The sequence below is a fragment of the Chinchilla lanigera genome, unplaced genomic scaffold, assembly GCF_000276665.1.
Source record: "Chinchilla lanigera isolate Chin_1 unplaced genomic scaffold, ChiLan1.0 scaffold00001, whole genome shotgun sequence".
In the NCBI taxonomy this organism is placed as follows: domain Eukaryota; kingdom Metazoa; phylum Chordata; class Mammalia; order Rodentia; family Chinchillidae; genus Chinchilla; species Chinchilla lanigera.
The window spans coordinates 6,807,153-6,826,408 of record NW_004955402.1 but is presented as its reverse complement, the minus strand read 5'-3'; the positions used below and the strand labels follow the sequence as shown (position 1 = coordinate 6,826,408).

General features: G+C 41.7%; 1 protein-coding gene across 7 annotated transcripts in view; it reads right to left on the bottom strand.

Moving 5' to 3' along the window:
* Dlgap1 (discs, large (Drosophila) homolog-associated protein 1) overlaps positions 1-17,283 on the bottom strand; it is a 296,231-nt gene extending 278,948 nt beyond the window's left edge. For 3 of the 7 annotated variants that reach the window (XM_005372643.1, XM_005372645.1, XM_005372644.1), the window contains exon 1: positions 16,241-17,283. In XM_005372643.1, coding sequence (XP_005372700.1) covers positions 16,241-17,215 — 975 coding nt within the window. In that variant the 5' untranslated portion in view covers positions 17,216-17,283. Of the gene's footprint in view, positions 1-11,452; positions 11,590-11,909; positions 12,012-16,240 lie in introns of those variants that run through there. The other 4 variants (XM_013517781.1, XM_005372647.1, XM_005372646.1 and 1 more) reach the window with 3 other exon arrangements.
* Between the last annotated feature and the right edge of the window lie 1,973 nt (positions 17,284-19,256).

The window sequence follows — 19,256 nt, the reverse complement described above, 5'->3', positions numbered from 1 at the left end:
TCTTTTCTTATTACAAAGGTATAGGAGTGGAACTCAGTATTAGGAGGAACTTTGAAAAACTTAAAAGTATGTAGAAATGAAATAATATGCTCATAAATAACCAATGAGTCAATGAAGAAATTAACAGAAAATTTAAAAATTTCTGGAGACAAATGAAAATGGAAACACAACATCCCCAAACAGATAGAGTAAAAGCAGTTCTAAGAGGGAAATTTATGGCAATGAACACCAATGTAAAAAAATACAAAGATCTTAAATAATTGTACCTCATGGAACTATAAAAACCCCTTAGTCTAAAGTTAGTTGATAGAAGGAAATAATAAATATGAAAGCAGAACTAAATGAAAGAGACTAGAAAACCAGTCCAAGTTCAACAAAACAAGAGTTGTTGACAAGTGTGATCATTATGTACTAATAAAAAATAAAAATTTAAAAAAGTAAGTAAGAAAAGTAAAGACAATGCAGATAATAGTGGAGGTGAAAAAGTACACATTACAACTAATATCACAGAAATACAAAGGCTAATAGGAGACGTCTATGAAAAATTACATGGCAAACATTGGATAACCTAGATGAAATGAATAAAATCCTGGACACATACAATCTATCAAGGTAGAATTATGAAAAAATAGAAAGTGCAAAAAGAATAATAATGAGTATGGAAACTCAATTAGTAATAAAGAGTCTCCCACTAAAATCAAAAAGTCCAGGATTAATGGCTTCACCGCTGGATTCTAGAAAACATATGAAAAAGTAATATCAGTTCTTTTCAAACTATTCCAAAAGCACTGTAAAGGAAGGAATACTGCCAAACTCATTCTATGAAACCAATACCACCTTCATGTGAAAACCAGAGGACAAACACGCAGAAAGAGAACTAACTATAGGCCAGTATCCCTGATGAACATAGATGCACAAGTCCTTAACAAAATACAGAAAATTGATTTCAACAGCACATTAAAAAGATTTTTCACTGTGACCAAGTGGGATTCATTTCTGGAATGCAAGGATGGTTCAATATACGCCAATCAATAAACATTATATGTCATATTAATAAAATGAAGGCCCAAAACTATATGATTATTTCAATAGACATAGGAAAAACATTTGATAAAACTCAGCATCCTTTTATGATAAAAACTCAACAAATTAGGCATAGGAGGAATACAACACAGCAAGGCTATATATGTATGAAAAATCTATAGGTAATATATTGAACAGAGAAAAGCTGAAAGATTCCTAAAATCTGTAGCAAGATGAGGGTCCTGACTTTCACTACTTCTATTCAACATAGTACTGGAAATTTTAGTAAAAGAAACTAGGGAAGAAAAACAGAAAAAGATATCCAAATTGAAAAGTAAAAGTTAAATTGTCCCTGTTTACAGATAACATATTCTAACAGAAAACCCTAATGACTCCCACCAAAAAACGATTAAGTTTTATTAAATGAATCTAGTATCTTCAGTATACAAAATCAACATTTAAAAAACCAGTAGTATTTCTATACTCTAACTGAAAACTATCTGAAAAAAATTTTATAAAGAATCCATTTACAATATTGTCTCAGAAATAATTAAGAGTAAAATTTAAGCAAGAAGGTAAATGATCTTTATACTAAAAACCAAAAAAATTGATGAAAGAAATTAAAGAAAACACAAATAAATAGAAGATATTTTGTGTTCATGAACTGAAAAATAAATACTATTGAAATGTCCTTGCTACCCAAAGTGATCTATATTCAATGTAATCCCTATCAAAATACCAACAATAATCTTCACAGAAATTAAAAAACAATCCTAAAATTTGCGTGGAACTGAAAAAAAACACTCCGAATAGGCAAACTCATCTTAACAAAAAGAAGATAGACACATCACCCTACCTGACTTAAAAATTTACTACAAAGTTGTAGTAATCAAAACACCATAGTAGTGGCATTAAACAGACACAAACACCAATGGACTAGAAATGTACAGCCTGGAAACAAATCCAAGTGTTTGCAGACAGCTGATTTTTTTTTTTTTTTACAAAGTTGGAAAGAATACACAAGTATAGGACTGTCATTTCAAGAAATGATTTTGGGAAAGCTAGACTTCCACACGCAAGGAAATACAATTAGACATCTTTTTTCCGTACCCATATACATACGTCCACTCAAAATGTAAAGGCTTAAATGTGTGCTGAGGGGGCAGCTGAGAGGTACAGCATATGTTCAGCATGCATGAGGCACTGGGTTCAACCCCCTGAATTGAGATTGCAGGGAGGGAGAGAGAGACTGGCTATGAAACTATCAGAAGAAAACAGAAAACAGAGGGGAAGGACATGACATTGATTTGGGCAAGGATTTTTTGGATATGACTCCCAAGTACAGCCAATAAAAGCCAAAATAGACAGAAATAGACAAAAATGGAGATTTCACCCCACTAAAAAGCTTTTTTAGCAAAGGAAACAGAGTGAAGAAACAACCTATAGATGGGAGGAAAAAATTTGTGAACTACAAATTTGATAATGGATTAATTTCAAAAATTTATAGAGAACTGAAAAGTAAAAAAAAAAACTTATTTAAAAATCAGCAAAAGATCCTGAATAGACATTTCTCAAAAGAACACATGCAGAGGGTCAACAGCTATATGAAAAAATGCTTTAGGGAATCATCAGGGAAAAGAAATGAGAACCACACTGAGGTATCACATCACACCTGTTGTAATGGTCATTATCAAAAAGACAAAAAAAAAAAAAAAAAGACAAGTGTTGGAGAAGCTATGGAACTAGGAAACCATGAGCACTGTTGTGGAGAATGTAAATTCCTATTGTAGAAAACAGTACAGAATTCCTTGAAATATAACAAATTGAACTACCCTGTGATTCAGCAACCCCACTTCTGGGTCCATATCCATTGCAACAAAATCAGTTCATGGAAGAGAAGAAAGATGCCATGTTCATCGCAGCACTATTTATAACAGCCGAGAAATGGCAACAACCTAAGAGTCCATCTACGGATAAATTTATACAGACAGTGTAGCCCGTATGTACAAGGCAATGCCAGGTAACCATGGAAAAGAATGAAGTCCCGTCATCTGCAGAACTGACAGATGGACTGGAAATCATTATGGTGAGTGAAGTAAGTCAGGTGCCAGAAGACAAGTAGCAAGTGGTCTCCCTGACACTGTTATCTACCTCATAGAAGTAAAGAGTTGAATGGCAAGACTTGGGGGATTGGTGGGAAAAATGAGGGAGATGTTGATCAAATATTATACAATTACAGGTAAATCACAGGAGTAAAAAGTGTCCCTAGTAGGCAAATATACAGGGGCAGAAGTAGACAAGTGATTATCTGCAGCTGGGCGTGGGGCTGGAAGGATGACAGTCGGGGAAGAAATGAGGAATGATTACCAGTGGTCGTGGAATTCCATTTTGGGTGAGGAAAAGGTTTAAAAAATTGATTATGGTAATGGTTTCACAGCCCCAAGCCAACTAGAAACTACTGGATTGTACCTTTAATATAGATACATTGTGTGACATGTGAATTATATCTCAATAAAGCTGTTTTCTTTAAGAAAAGATTTGTGTATTAAAGAGAGTTTAATGTTCCAAAGTGATATCATAGCCTGAATCAGTCAGGAACTCTTAGAAGCCCATGATATACTACTGTGTCTTGTTCAGTGAAGGGCAACATACTGCAGTGTAGGATACATGCCACTAATTAAACAAACTTTACTTGAGATGGGTAACGGTTTACCACACCTGGGCGGCATACCTTAGCATGCCTGGGGTGGACAGTCAATATCCTCTGGACTTTATCAGGGTTTTCTGATTTATCTAGATAAGATTTATCAACGGGGGAAGAAACAGGCAATAATTTTCAAACTATGCAAAACTTGGGCACAGGCTGGGGGGGGTGGGGTGGGAAGAGGATTTAATTTGAAGCCGCTTATTCTTGTATCACTGTGAGCAGCTCTCTTTTAAATAGTTCTACATACTTTGTTTTACTTGAACACAGACATATATGCTGAAAATGTGTAAAGAGCACTGGTTTTAGTGATGTTTTGAGGGGTTTCTTCCAGATATCCACTCCTTGGCTGTTCGGGTTCTTTGGGAGCTGATAAAAAAGAAAGGCATCATGAGATGCACTCTCTAAATGTCCAGCATCCAAATGAGACCAGTGACAAAAGTAAAACATGTAGCGTGGGGGCCAGAACAGAATATCCTAAGTACACAGGACCCCAGATAGCTGGATACATCTGGCTATGTGAGGAGCAAACGCCAAAACGGGGGCTAAGAGGAATGGGGCGGGCGGCACTTCCCAGTTGTCACTATGACCTGTGACCCACCACTCCCCAACGAAGGGTGCCTGGGGCCGTCCCTTCGTCTTCCCGCAGCTCTTTCCTGTCTGCAGATGGATGGTTTTGAACTCGTCTACATAATGTAATGAAACAGCTCCCTGAAGAGAAAGGGAAACGGAGGAGGAAACGGGAGGGAAAGGGTGGCCGAGCTCTATGCTCTTTCTCTAAGGGAGGGGCAGGAGACGGGGAGGAGGAAGAACGGGAGTACAGTGAGCCTTGCGTCTGCTTCCTAAGCTGCGCTCTGGCCAAGCTGACCGAGAGGATACTACAGCCTTGCCTAGCCCAGGCACCATTTTCCAGGGTTTTTCATAATCCTACCCCGGACCCCGGTGGTGGCAATGACCAAATGGGGCAGGGGCCGGGTCGTGAGAGCTCATAAACAAGGGCGGTTTGGAGGAGAAATGGGAAAACAGTTGCAAACTTCCCATTGTGGAATAGCTGTAGGAATTGGTAAGGTAGGTTTACAAATAGAATTAAAAAAAATAACGGCTGTCTTTGGGATTTTTTGAAAAATAGCATCCACATCAAGATACATATTTTTAACACATGAAAGTTCACCTGAGACATTCCTGGCTGACTGTCCAGTTCATGAGCTCATCCGGCAGGGAATGAGAGGTTTCTTTTTCTGTGCAGCGATTGCATAACTCAAACACGCCAAAGCGACCCACACAACCATTTTGGGCCCGTGGAGCTGATTTTCCCCAGCCTCACCACACACCCCTCATGGAGAGCTCTTGTTTTTTGGTGGATTTGTTTCATCTCCTTTGTGAAAGCTTTGGAGAGAAGGCGGCAAGCAGGAAAATCAGCTATTTATAGGCATTTTTGACTAAAAGTGTCTGCTCAGCGTGCCATGGAATACTTCCAAGAGGTGGGAGAACAGGAAACCATCTAAAACCAACCTGAAGGCTGGAGGAGTGTTATGGGGGAACGATTTTGCATGGGAGTCAGTTTCAGAAAGCTCAGGTTTCATTTGCAAACAAATGACAGTTACTTTCCCTGACACTGAGTTACAGAGAAGCCAGCTAAACTTCTCCCAGTTAAGGACAGGAGAAAAAGAAGATAGGAATTCTTCAGGGATTAAAAGTAGCTGGGATCCTTGAAGGGACTTACGGGGGAGGTTCCTGTAGGAAGGCTTCTCTCCCTACCTGTTTTCTGCTGGAGGCGTTTGAGCCAGGTGGAGGCCTACAGCTGGGGAGGCAGGTGGCCTTGTAAGTATGGACAGCAGGTCCCGGGTGACCTCACAGATCCTGCTGAGCCCACAGGAGGATCTCTATCATTGCTCATTTCCACTTTTACAACTCAAAATGGCAAGATCTTCTCACACTCAAGAAACAATTTCATAAAATGAAGTCCACCTTTCCCAGGAGTTCTTGAGGGTCTTGTTTCTACTGTTTTGGTGACAATAGGGAGCGTGTGAGAGAGAAAGGCTTCGGAGTACCAAAAGCCAAACAGCTGACGGAGAACTTGCGAGTCTGAGAGTTCTGTGGTCAAGAAGTCCTGAGCAGGGCCCGGGTTCCGTGTGCATTTGGTCTTCTGAATTCCAACCACCGTAGAGAGCGGTGTGCCCAGTGTCAGGAGGGGAGAGGAGAGGGTGAATTAGGGACTTTGGGTAGGAGCAATGACGAATGATGGCCAGGGGCCCACTGTCACCTTCCAGCCAGCAATCGTTGGGGAGCTCACAGCTGCCCAGGTATCATGGAGGAGACACCTGCAGAGAACCTGGCTACCGAGAGGTGATGAAGGGTGGACAAAGTCCTGCAGCCCCATGGTGTCATGACTGGTGAAAACCAATCATGGAAGGAGGCAGCAGGCTGTGGGCAGACTGAAGTGTAAAACAAAAGCGGCGTCTGCAAAGAGAAAGCTTGAGGAGGCCAGAAGAATGGTGTTCCTTCGGCAGCTCTAGACCTAGGCGACCACCTGACCACCGAGCCCAGCTCTTCAGAGAAGGATGCTTTGTGATCCTGACACCTGCAGCTCAGGAAGGAGTGGCCGCACCTGCACTGGGTGTGAGACACGGGACATCTTTCGTTGGGAAAGGAGGATCCTGTCCGGCGGAATCAGGTGGGTCCCTCCAACCCCACTCATGAAACTCAGGAGACGGAATGCTGTCTGCTCCACTAGAGAGACACCGTCTAAGGGAAATCAGATCAAGCCAAATATACAGGAAAAAGTGTACGGAATGTGAAACATATGGAGAAGAGAGAAAGCAAACTTACGGCTTAGGACTTGTAACTGCAAACGTTCTCATACTGCGTTTCTAATGTATTCCTCAATTTGAAATTCATCTTTCCCCTCTAAGACCTGAAGCAAACATAGTGATACTGCAACCCTCCTTTTTCACCGTAAGGAGGGTTGAGCCCAGGAACTCTGCACTGAGCTACATTCCCAGCCCCAATTTATTTTTATTTTGAGATAGGGTCTTCATAAGTTGCCTGGGTTAGGATCTTCCTTCTTTAGCTTCCCAGGCTTCTGGGATTAAAGGTGTGCAGCACTATGCTCACTATTAATATATAGAGATGCAAGTTTTGAGTAGAGACGGCCCAAAGCCATGCAGAAAGTCAGCAATAATATTAAAGATTGTAGGCAGATCATCCAAAGCCCTTTTTTCCCTCTATCAATTAGACTCTACTGCCCCCTACAGTAAAAACAGTGAGAAATTTAACTTGCTGTTCCCTAGGATTGGCTTCCTTCAAAGTGTGGTCCTTAGATGATCTCTATCAGAATCACCCCAAATCTATGGAATCAGAAGCTTTTGGGTTTATGCCAGAAATATATACAGTTTCAATGTGACTTTCAGGCACATATATTTAAGGAAACTTTACTGTTAAACAGTCAATGATAGAGCAATATTCAGTGATATATGACTGTGCGTATATACGGTTCTGCACAGGCGCGCACATGTGACATTGTCACGCTCACCGCTACCCATATTGATGCTACTCTGTCATGTTTTGGGCAGCATCTCCAACTTTATACACAGATCTTTTTCCCAATCGCTCGCTTGTTAATTTCAGATGCAGTGAATAGGAGATTAGCCTGCAGCCTATGGGGTCTTTGACAACATAGTTACAGCTCTGTTCATTTTTATCAGGAAAGTGAGCAGAGGGCTACCAACTGCTAAGTAGGAGGCAGAAGTTGGACAGAAGCATGTTTTCCTCAAAATCCAGAGGTAGGGCTCTGCCCGTAGAGTTAGTGCTCGCATATCTAAACTTGAATCTGTTCTGCTGCATTTGTCCTCATGTGGAACATGGTGTACTACTCACAGTATAACCACTGAGACACAGGAGGGACTTATACATAACAGGAGAAACACATCCAGGTCTTTTTAAAGAAGTCACAAGTACTACCATGTCTCTTGTAACTGCGGAATTGCGAACTGCAGATAATGATTTAGTTAGCAACTGTCTTCATCTATTATGAGCTGTTTAAACCTCAAATATCTAACTCTCAGATCAGTTCAACTCTCTCTTTGCCTCTTCATGCCTTGACCCCACTGCCTCAAAAGGATGCCGAAAGACCAGATGCTTTGATCTTTGAAAAGTCTTGCATGTTTTCCCAGATGCCCTAAGACACCAGGGAAAGCGCTGGTAGGCAGGCAGTGAGCCGGCTGGTCCTGCACTCTGCCGAGATTACTGACTTTGTCAAGGTATTTTTTAGGGCTTACTTTCCCATTTTTAAACAGGCAGGTGGGACTAAATAATTTCAAAGGTTTTCTTTATAAGGTAATTATTAGATAGAAGAGAAGTGCACTGTTGGGGGAAGATTGTGAATGGGAAGATACACAAGATGACCTTCCAGTGAGGTGGTTCTATTATTTTAAACATGTCATTTTGAAAAAAAGGAGAAAAATCTTGTCTTTAATCACACCCACACCTTAAGGTTTTTAGTCTTGGAGAAAGCAGGAACAGTGAGACAATACTGTAAGTATATATCAACTTGTGTTTTAAAAAACACAGGGAGGGGGACAGCAGTCATTTCCTTTCCTGGTTGTTGGATGGCTGCCGGATCTTTCTTGTATTAAAGGAATTAAACCTGCTTTATCCTCACACCAGGGAAGCGGGACACCTCTAGCTGGTCTATACTAATGGTCTGAGATGAAATTCAGTCTAATCACTGGGAAAGCAAAGTAACAAGTTTTCTACTGTAATCTATGAAGAATCTGTTTCCCTACTCCAGAGTTATTCCTCTTCTGTGGATTATGTGAGGTGGTACATTTAAGATGGATATGGTTTCATCAATCAGCATCAGAGACAGCAAAGGTACACATGTGTCTTTCAGACTGCTCTGCAGACCTGAGGCTGTGAACCTGTACGCATACACCTGAACCTGTACACTGTGGACAGGACACAGCGACCCCCATTCCATGTTATTAAGCTTCACAGGTGGTTCTTCAATGTCACAAACCTGATTCTTGTGGAATCTTTCCTCATCCTGTGAGAACAGTGAGCAGAAATTCCAGTTGACACAGAACAGTAAGCTAATGTTTATAAAATAAAGACCAACCTATCTGGAAAGTCCAATTTGCAAATATGATCAGAAATGGACACAAAGCATGGTATATTGCTAAACTTTGGCAAATTTTAAAAAAGTTTTAAAAAGATCAGAAAATCAGAGGAGGTCTTTCCTTGGTCCTGTGAGTGTTCTCTAAGACATGAAAGAGTTAAAAATAGCAGCAATAAGGAACAGGTGAACAGTAACAAGTGGAGTAGATGATAAGGCTTTGCTTACACTATGTTCCCACTTTTAACTCCTGCTGACTGTGTAAGTCATTAAGTAATTCTTTATATCACTACCTTTTAGTTAAAAACAGAAGGCTCAGTTGGAGAATCAAATGGCTTGGAAACCATTCTAACTGGGAATCATTCACTGAAAAAAATTAATGCACTTTCCTCCTGTGTTTTCAGTCTAAGAATTCAGAAAAATGCAGACTTAAATATGCATTTACTGAGACAAGGTAAAAAAATCTCTCCATATGCTGCAGTGTTCCAAATGGCAGTTACTAGCCTGCTGGTGGGAGGCAGGCAAGATGGTCCCTGGAGCAGATAAATGAGCTCTAGAAGTGAAGCCACACACATACGTATTTGCATCTAAGGTAAAAGTATGGGGTCAAATTTTCATATAAGTGACACAAATCACAGTGAAATCACAAAACTCTCCATGGACCTTATAAATAAATATTAATCTGGTTTACCTGAAAGGCAGATTCTTTTTCCTCTATCAAACTTTCCTAGACTACAACAAGAAATGCCCATCATAGGGTACTAGAGATTGACCCATATAAAGTCTCAGATTTCAACTTTGTAGACTATACAGATAGCATGCCATGTGACCCCACGTCCTGTCAGTGAGCTTTGTGGTTGTGGATCAGTGCTCCTCCAAAATAAGAAAGATGATACTAAACTTAAAGATTTATTCTACTGGACTCTGGATTCACAATAACCCAAGAATGATTGCTGACTTTGAACCTAAAACCCGAATGTTGAAAACATATCATAATTATAAATGAAAGTCAGCATGGCGGTACCGCAAGTATCTTTTAGTGGCCCCTAAAAAAATCTGAAAAAAAGGAGCCAATGTGTTCTACCATTCACAAATTGTGTGAAGTCTTATAATGCAAAGACCTCACGTGGACTAGAGATATGGATGCATCTTTTTCTTAAAGAATGGTAAGTGATTGCCCCGTGTTGCTATCTCTAATTTGCAATCAAGTAAATTGTCATCGAAGGAGAATTGGGAAAAGGGATATAACGTCCAGGGCTAGTTTTTCTTTACTCTTTGCTAAATAGTGTTATATCTTCACGGAGTGAATGAAGTTCTGTGAGATCATCGAGTGTGTGTTCATGCGGAAACCCCGGGCTGTGGCTAGCTACGTGTTTCTGGGTGTGAATGAAAATGTATTTGGAACAATGAAATAGCTGGCCAACAATGTGAAGTTTCTTTAACAATATCCAACAGGGCTTCCTTAGGAGTTTTGATCTTCGCATGCCAACTACTAAGTCTTTCTGGGTCTTGCTAATTGTCTTTCTCTCCATTTTAATTGGATAGTAGCAAGAATTACGGAGAGAGAGAGAGAGGGAGAGACAGAGAGACAGAGAGACAGAGACAGGAAGAGACAGAGACAGAGATAGAGACAGAGACAAAGAGAGACAGAGAAACAGAGAGAGACTGGCCAGGATTCTGCCGCTAATCAGTGATTCCACAAAGTTAGCACTGGGCAGAAGTAACCTCATCTTTCTAATTAAAGAAAAGCATCTCTTTTAAGATCAGTAAAAACTCAGAAGACTGCAAGCCAAATAGGAAGTGCATTCCACAGCCTTGGCATCATTTGCTGTATTCTTAAAGTAATTTAAATTAAAAATAAATAAAATCATCAGCTAATGTGATTCATGAAGATTTAGACAAAGGCAGCAAGGAAACATTGTAGCCAAGTCATTAGCAGAATTAACACTTTCATAAATTTTAGATGAACTAGTTCAAACTAAAGTAGTATCATTTCAATTGTTTTAAGTCCAGAGGAAGGGAAAACTCAGCCAGAGAAAGAAAACTCCTACTGGGCAACGATGAAAGTAATCTTGAAACAGATTTGAAAAATAAACCTTACCTGCAAAATTCATTCCTGGGCTCATGCTTGCTATGAATGCTACTTTAGTGATTTTTTGTACAATCTTACTTAAACAACAGAGAAAACAAAGCAAAAGACAGCAACCCCCCCAAAAAAACCCCTCAAAAAACCAGTCATCCAGAAATTTTAATTTTTCACAGGAACAGTAAGTACCAGGATTCCTGTCCAAGAAAATGACTGATCACATTTCAGTCACCAGCCATACAATGTCCTCTAGCAGCACACAGCATCCTAGATCATGTCATTACCGGTCTTAAGAAGTCCCTGTGAACACACGGATTTGTAGGTAGCTAATGTCTCCACCGTTTTCTTGCCATTTAAACAGACTTTAGTTCATTAGCTCCTTCAGGTTTGCTAGCCATTATTCAGAGAAGAAATAAAATAGCGAAATACTAAAACCACCATTCCTAAATCACTCCCCTCCGCAAGAAAACCCCACTCAGACCAACAACATGTACTCATCAAACACAAAGTAATAAAAGAGTTATACCCAAACCTGAGCAGTCCTTCCGTTTCTTGAAACTTGCACACACACTGAAGAAACCCACTCAGCCTTAAAAAGGTCGATCATTTTGCTGTCCTAAAATTTCATCTCTGAGAGTGTTGTCTTGCCGGTCTCTGGCTTGCTCTCTCTCTCTCTCTCTCTCTCTCTCCCTCTGTGTGTGTGTCTCTCTCTACTTCTACCGGAGAGCGTTTTGTTTCCCTTTTCCTGTTTCAGCTGCTGGATGAATGCAAAATCCACGATTTGAAGGGATTTTTTTTCCCTCTTAGGTTAACAGTCAGAAATCTAAAATCTTGCTCTTCTGAATGGCTTTCTATGTCAGTCACTCAACACATAACATTTATACAAAGAGGCATAAACAGAACCAAGAATTCTGCTTTTTAAAAGCACAAACAAGATAACTTCCCCCTCTGCCTGTGTTATTTACTTAACTATTAGCACTTACCCTGAGATGTGCCATAAATGCTTTATTCCAAATGTAGAAAAGCCAATCACATCTCAACTGAGAGTGAAACAGTTTTAATGCCTTCAAATCCATGTTCCTGCTCCAAACCCTGATACAGAGAGGCACTGGCAGTGGTACAACAGCTCTAAACAGCAGACATCTGATTCTTGACATTTAAAAATAACAATATTGGGGAAAAGAGAGCCTTTCTTTTCTAAATTAACTACAAACAGCTTGTGAGTGAGCACATATTGACTGGAACGGGCAACGGTTCCCAGCTAGAGTATCTGATTTCTAAGTCTGTGTCGGGCACAGGCTAAATTCCTATAGATTTGTCATTTTCCACGGAATTGTGGCATTGGCCTACATGAAGTTAACTCTACGTGATAATTCTAGAAAGACAGTCAGAAATTTGTCAATGTTATAGATTCTATTATTGGTGAATATTAACTGTACTTTGTTCTGTCTCAAATCAAATTAGAGACATTCCACTGGCTGTCCAGTGACACATGCCACCAGTCATTCTGCTGCTAATTCCACACCTGTGCCCTCTTAACGACATGTGCATGCTGGAGGTCAAAGGCACACATACATTTGTGATGGAGTAAAAACATGTAACAAAATAAAGAAACACATTTATTTCTATTTTTGCAGTTATGGAATTGGATAGGTATGGGGCCAACTATTAGTTCTCCTACTATTCTCTCTGTATGCCTGGCAATGATTGAGCCTTCCATATTTAGTGTTTGTAAAAATAAAGTGGTGGTACTTTGCAAAGTTTTTTTGAGTCCTCAGTGAGCTATAGCTATAGATGGCTTCTGAAACATAACAGATATTTCTTATATGTGGCTTCTCGTCTCTGTTTCGTATCTAGAGGAAACAAGGATTGAGCCTGCTCAGTGGAAGGAACTCCGATTCTGGATGACAGTGAATCAGTTTTGCCTTACCCTGTTGCCTCTTACTCTGTGTACCTTTAGATAAGCTTGTTAACCCAAGTTATGAAATCTCAGTGTTTCAACTGCAAAATACCTTTAGAGTTTTAAAGAGAAAACTAGATTATCATTTGAAAAACATCTCCTTTTGGTAAGCATTGATGAAATGAGAGTCCCAGGCCTTCTGATGCTTGAAAATTGCTCTAATTAGTAACCTGACATATGGAACTTAGGAGTTTAAAAACGTGGACTAAGATTGCAGCCTTCTAGACAAAATGCTTCATTTTCAAGCAGAGGAAGGAAGCCCAGAGAGCTGAATGGATGGCTCCCAGCTGTGTTCTTCGTTAGCACCAAACAGGGCCAATGTGCTACGGAACTTGGTGACCAGGGCTTTGCCCACTAAGTATACCTTGTGATGTTGACGTTAAACACATTTGTAAATCCAACTTTTACACCAGTTGGCAATTAAGACAATATTAGCAAGAAACAAAAACAAACCTAAAACTAGAGCCTGTGCTCCAAGTTTACTTCTAAGAATGACTTTATAATTGAGATTCTTCCTTGGGAGCTGACTTGGGTTGGCTAAGCCTGTTTCCTGGAGGGAGCTTCTAGATGATGGCAGACTCCCTCTCCATCTCCTAGTGCAAGAAAGCAGCTGGGCCTGAGTCTCAGAGGCGTCTTCTGCTCCCTGTGTGGGAATGCACTGCTCTTCCTTCCCTGTCTTTGCGGGAACCTGAGCACTCAGTGGTACCTTTTGTGTATTTACTAACATGCTCGAACCTCACACTGAAATGTGGAATGAGTATTACTGTTGCAGCTTGAAAGCCTTGTACAGGACAGGAACTCAGTAAATATCAATATTTATTAAATAAGTTGGGATTCGGAGTTCAGTTTACAGTTAAAGTTTAAACTACCACAATCAGGGTTAATTATTGTCCAATATAGGACAGAAAATATTAATTTCCCACAAGTTTTCAACAACTTCAGGATATAAAGCAAAATATTTTGGGCAGGAAAGTTAGATCAGTTATTACTTGGGGGAGGAGGAGAAAGAACATGAAACAGAGGAAGGTATACGTGTGAACCATTGCAATTAGAAGTTTTATTTCTCAAGTTGGGTGATGTACAAATGGATGCTTACCTCACCTTATTTTTTTTTCTTATACTGCTCTTAAATATTTTATTTCAAAAACAGAGGATTTAACATGATTCTCTTCCCCCCATTCCCTTCCCTTCCCTCCAACCCTCTTCCCCCTCCTTATTTACAAAACTTTGTTTCCATTTTTTCCTCATTTTAAAAATTATGTCAAATACAGGTACAAATCTCTTCTGATGAGTGTGATCATTATATATACCTAAAATGTACCAGTAAATGTAATTAATAAAGAAATAAAAAGTAAAATTAAATACCTGTAAAAACTGGCTTAACAGAAAATAAATTATTTGGAAATAGAGTTTCCAAATTTTTAAAGCATGAGACCCAATAATGCTACTGTACTAAACCCTATTCTTAAATCTTAAAGATTTTATTCTCTTTCTACTAAAGAATTTTTAATAGTAGCTTTATCCTAAAGATTTTATTTTCTCATTGCTCCCCTTTTCTTTGACTTTAGCATCAAATAGATCTAAGTCTGAATCTCAGTTCTGCATTCTCCAGGTCATGGGGCTTTAAGCCACTTGATACTGTAGTCTAAGCTTCAGTTTCCTCTCTTGTAAAAACAGAACTATCACAGTTTGCAAAGTTGTTATGCAGATGGAACAAAACAAGGTGTGTGAAACTTTTTCCACGGCTTCGAGTACAAAGTAGACCTTCAATTAACATCAGTTTCCTCTTTTCCTTCTGTGTCCTTCCACATTTCACCACTATTTGAGATTTTGACTTTAGAAGGTATAAAAAAGAAAGACCAATGCAAAATGCTTTCAGGGGTGAATGAAGTTTAGGTGCTTAAGTAATTTCTAAATCTTTTATTTGCAATTTTCTATAAGTTAAAGAGACTTGGGTTCTAGTTCCACCTCTGTCACATGCTACTAGTGGAATCCACTTAACTTCCGTCTTCCTCTGAGGTTGCCTTTTCCTATTCTAAGTGGATTAAATGACCTGTTTAGCTTGAAAATTAAGTTTTCAATAATTTACTAATATGGGCAGCAACCTCACAACAGATTAGACAACATACCTCCAGTGGGAAACAGTGACTATGGAATTGTGTCCTTGTGAAAAGTACACACAGCCTTCTTCTAAACATCAGACATGGACCCTTGCCTTTCCTTACCTAGGTACTGTCAACCTGGAGCTTTCTCAGGACTTGGGGTAGCACTCCCAAGTGAGCCCTATCTGTTAGAAGGAGTTCAGAGAAAGCAAAAAGATGAACAGCTCATGGTAAGAATTTTTCCTTGCATTTCTTCTCACACTGAAAGTGCCATACTTTTAGAGTCCAATAAAAACTTTTTTTTTTTTAAAAGATAGAGATAGCAGGAAAGAACAGAGTAAAAGTACTCTGATAGAAAAACATGATAGTCATTCAAATGGAGGGTTGTGTCTTGGGGAAAATTATAATGGCAGAGGCAAGAGGTAGGGAAGACATCCCTCGGCCCCATATTTTTTTATTCAGCTGCAATCTAGCTTAAGTGACCTGCAGACTGAAGGGAAAATCATAAGAAGACCTTGCAGAGAAAGAGCAGCCTGCTTGGGTCTTGCCTGTGTGGGATTTACATGCGGACACTAATTGTATTTCCTTGTGCAGATGCTCCACGCTCCACCCCGTCCTCCTCTTCTGTGTTGTCCTGGGCCTCTGCAGCCGTGCTTGTCAGGCTCCCAAACTGGCTGCATCTCCACCTCATCATCCGGCTGTGCTAGGCCTCAGGGATGGGGGCTGGGAGGGGTGTGGTTCCTATTGGTGATGATCATGACTACTGCAGTGGTGAAGATATAGATCAGTTCCCCCAAACTAATAGCTTCATGCAGAATTTTTTACAACTAAAAAAAAATTAAAACCTTGAATAGATCTAATTAAACTCTTTTCAAAATTCCAAAGATCACTGTTTACTTCTGAAAAAAAGTTGGGTTTATTTTAAAATCCTTTGTTGACTACACTCTCCTCTCCTCCCCATCCCTTGACTACTCTAACAACAGAAGAACACAAGACGGGAATAGCTCCTTGCCTTTGTGTAGGAGGGCTTTGCAAAGCACAATCTCTCGTCTCTTAAGATAACTGGATGAAGGTGGTAGCATTTGCTTACTTGCTTTTGCCTGGAAGGAACACTCGGTCACTGAGACACTAACTAATTTGCTCAAATTCACACCAACAACTTAGAGCAGAACCAAGCCTAGGACCCAGAAGAAAAGACCACACAAGTCAGGACCAATTTCTAAGCATCCATTCTTTGACATATAAATGGTACCTGCAGGTACTGGCAGGAGCGTTCTTGTTGACACGACTCAGACTTCACCATGGCCTGGTCCATGTTCACAGAGGCTTTCTGGTAAACCTCCCGGGCCCGACTCACGGTGAGGGTAGAGGACCAGGCACTCTTCTTTAGGAGTGGGGCATCCAGGTTCACCGGCAAGTTGGCACAGGTGGAGCACTTGACATCATTGTTACTCCGGGAAGCCTTCACTGCCTGCTCGCTGAGGGTGTTGTAGGCCTCCATGAAGTACTGGGAGGTCGAGCGGTCGGGGCACCTGCCCATAGTCATCACACCTGAAGGCGCGTGGTAGATGCACATATCGCCATCGAGGTTGTCATCAGAACTCCACCAGCCAGGTGAGGAAGTGGAGGTGGGTGTGGCGTTGGACCGAGTTTTGGGCTCCACCCTCCGCTCCTTGCTTTTGCTGCGCTTGCCATACCTCACGGTCTGTGTCTCGTCAGGGCTGGCCTTGCCCCCATTGACGCTGCCCTTAGATGGCCCCTCCAGGGAGTGCGACTTGGTGAAGAGCTTCTGGACCGAGTGGACCAGGTGCCGGATGCGCCCAGGGCTGTCGCTGCGGTGCTCCACGGCGGTGCGCTTGTACTGCAGCGTGTGATAGCCATCCCGGTTGAGGGGTAGCTGCCTCTCAAACTGGTCCAGCAGATTGGCAGGGATGCGGTTCGCCTTGGTGGCCAGTGTGCGTGGCACCAGGGCGCACTCGTCCTTGAGCTCCTGCTGCGAGGCGTAGTGCCTGCGAGGGAAAGTGCTGCTGGCCAGGGGGTCACTGAAGGGGCCTCCGCACTCGGCCTGGAAGGAGTTGCGCTGTGTGTAGTAAGGGTGGTCGGCGGGGTGGTGCTCCACCGGGCTCAGCAGGTAGGGCTTGCGGTCCGAGTGGTGGGACAGCGAGTCACAGGCCGAGTCGCAGGTGATCCCGTGGTGATGGCTGCGGCTGCCGGATAACCCTTTCATTGCTGAAGGAGGGCAGCCGCGGGGGGCATGGGCACCCCGTCCTTAAATTCTGGACCCGTCTTGGGTGAAGGCCTGAGGGAATGAACAAGAGGGGAAACATGGTTAGTGCTCCCTGGGTACCCACACACTGCTCATTTTGAGGGTGCTGCCTGCCATGGGGCTGGGTTACTGGGAGAAATTAACTGCTGTCTCCAGCTGTACTGCACTGCTGGAAAAGGACTGTCATTTGTGTAGAGGGGGAAGCTCCCTCCCAAGCCAGAGCTGAGAGATGGTTGGGCAGGGAAAATGAAAGCAGAAGATGCTAAATGCCTAACAGATTATTTCAAAGAGTATGTTATGGTTTTAGATCTAGAATGTCCCCTCAGAATCTCATGTATTCAGAGATGGGGCTTTTGGAGGGTGACTGGATCATGGGGGTACTATACTTATCAGTGGATTTTTCCATGGAGGAGTTTATAGGCAAATATACTGTTAAAAGGAGGAGCCTGGACAGAAGATAGGGGTCAATACAAGCAGGATTTGGAAGGATACATTTATTCTCCACCCTTGCTTTTCCCTTAGCTCTCTGCTTTCTGACTGTCATGAGGTAGCCAATTTCCTCTGCCATGGCCTTCCACCACGCTATTTCCACCTTGGAGCCAGCTTACCATGGACTGGATGCTCTGAACCTGTGAGGCAAAATAAACTTCTCCTATTCTAAGCTGTGGATGTCAAGTATTTCATCCCAGCCACAGGAATGTGACTACACAGAGTAACTCTGTTTTCCTCTATCCCTCCAATAACTGAATGCCTCTTTCCTTTACTTCTGTGGTTTTATCCTTAACTATGTATCAATCCTCAAGCTTCCATACACCAAGGTGTAGGATCCTGTGGAAAGCCTTTGGTGGAGGCCCTGGCAGAGAGAATCTTGTCCTTTTGTGACATCTAATGTACACTTCACAGAAACCGCACAGTTGTTTCTGGCTCTCTCTTCTAGCTGAAGTTCCTCACAGCCATGCTTACCTCTTAGTCACTTTTATGACCCCCTGCCTAGCACTGAGGCAGGCTCATGGGGACACAGTGAACACTCCCTAAGTGGGCACAAAAATGTGAGCAAAACACGAGATGAACAAAAGAAAGCCAACAGCACTTTTTCTATTTTCTGCTACAAGTTTTCTGTTTGAGTTTTTTTTTATATACCAGGAAGGCTCTGTGCCATTGAGCTATATCCCTGGCCCTCTGTTTGGAATTTTGTAGGAACAATTACAGCATACAAACAATGGACGTCCTGTTAATCAGAATTGAGAGGAGTAAAGGTGTGGCAAGTAAATCTGAGAGGGACAGAAAACTTGTGTCTTTCTGTCATCTGAGGGTCAAGGGCATCCTCTAAGAAAGCTAAATGCAGGTAAAGAAAAAGCGGGCCTGAGTTGACTAATCTGAGTATCATGGCATCTCCTCTTCCTGCTTACTATGGGTGGGATCTTACATGTCCACAAATGCCCATTTGTTGGAGGCTTGGTTCCCAACCTGCGGTGCTACTGGCAGGTGGTGGAACTTAAGAAGTAGGCCCTAGTTGGAGGAAGTTAGGTCACAGGGGTGTGCTCTTGGAGGGGACAGTGTGACCCTGGCCCTTCCTTCCTTCATTTCTTGGCCACCATGAAGTGGACAAATTTCCTTTGCCACATGCTTCCACCATGATTTCTGCCTGCCCACAGATCCAAGCGACAGGGCCAGGAGACCATAGACTGAAACCTCTGAAACCACGACCCAAAAAATCTTTTTCCTTCATCATGTTTGTTCTTGTTAGGTATTTTGTCACAACACTGGAAAGCCGACTAGCACAGTGCTTGAAGTTTTTGGATTAAATCTGTACAAGTTATAGCAAAATGCCCAAAGGAAAGGTCTTTGAGAAGTGTCCATGGGTATGGGTGGAAGACTAGGTCTAATGTTCAGGCCCTTGAAGGAGATCTGCAGACCCCCGTGGTAGGAGCTCATGGCAAGTCCATACCCAAGCTCTGGTCTTCCCCATGCTTTAGTAACAGACCTTTCGGCTCTACCAGGG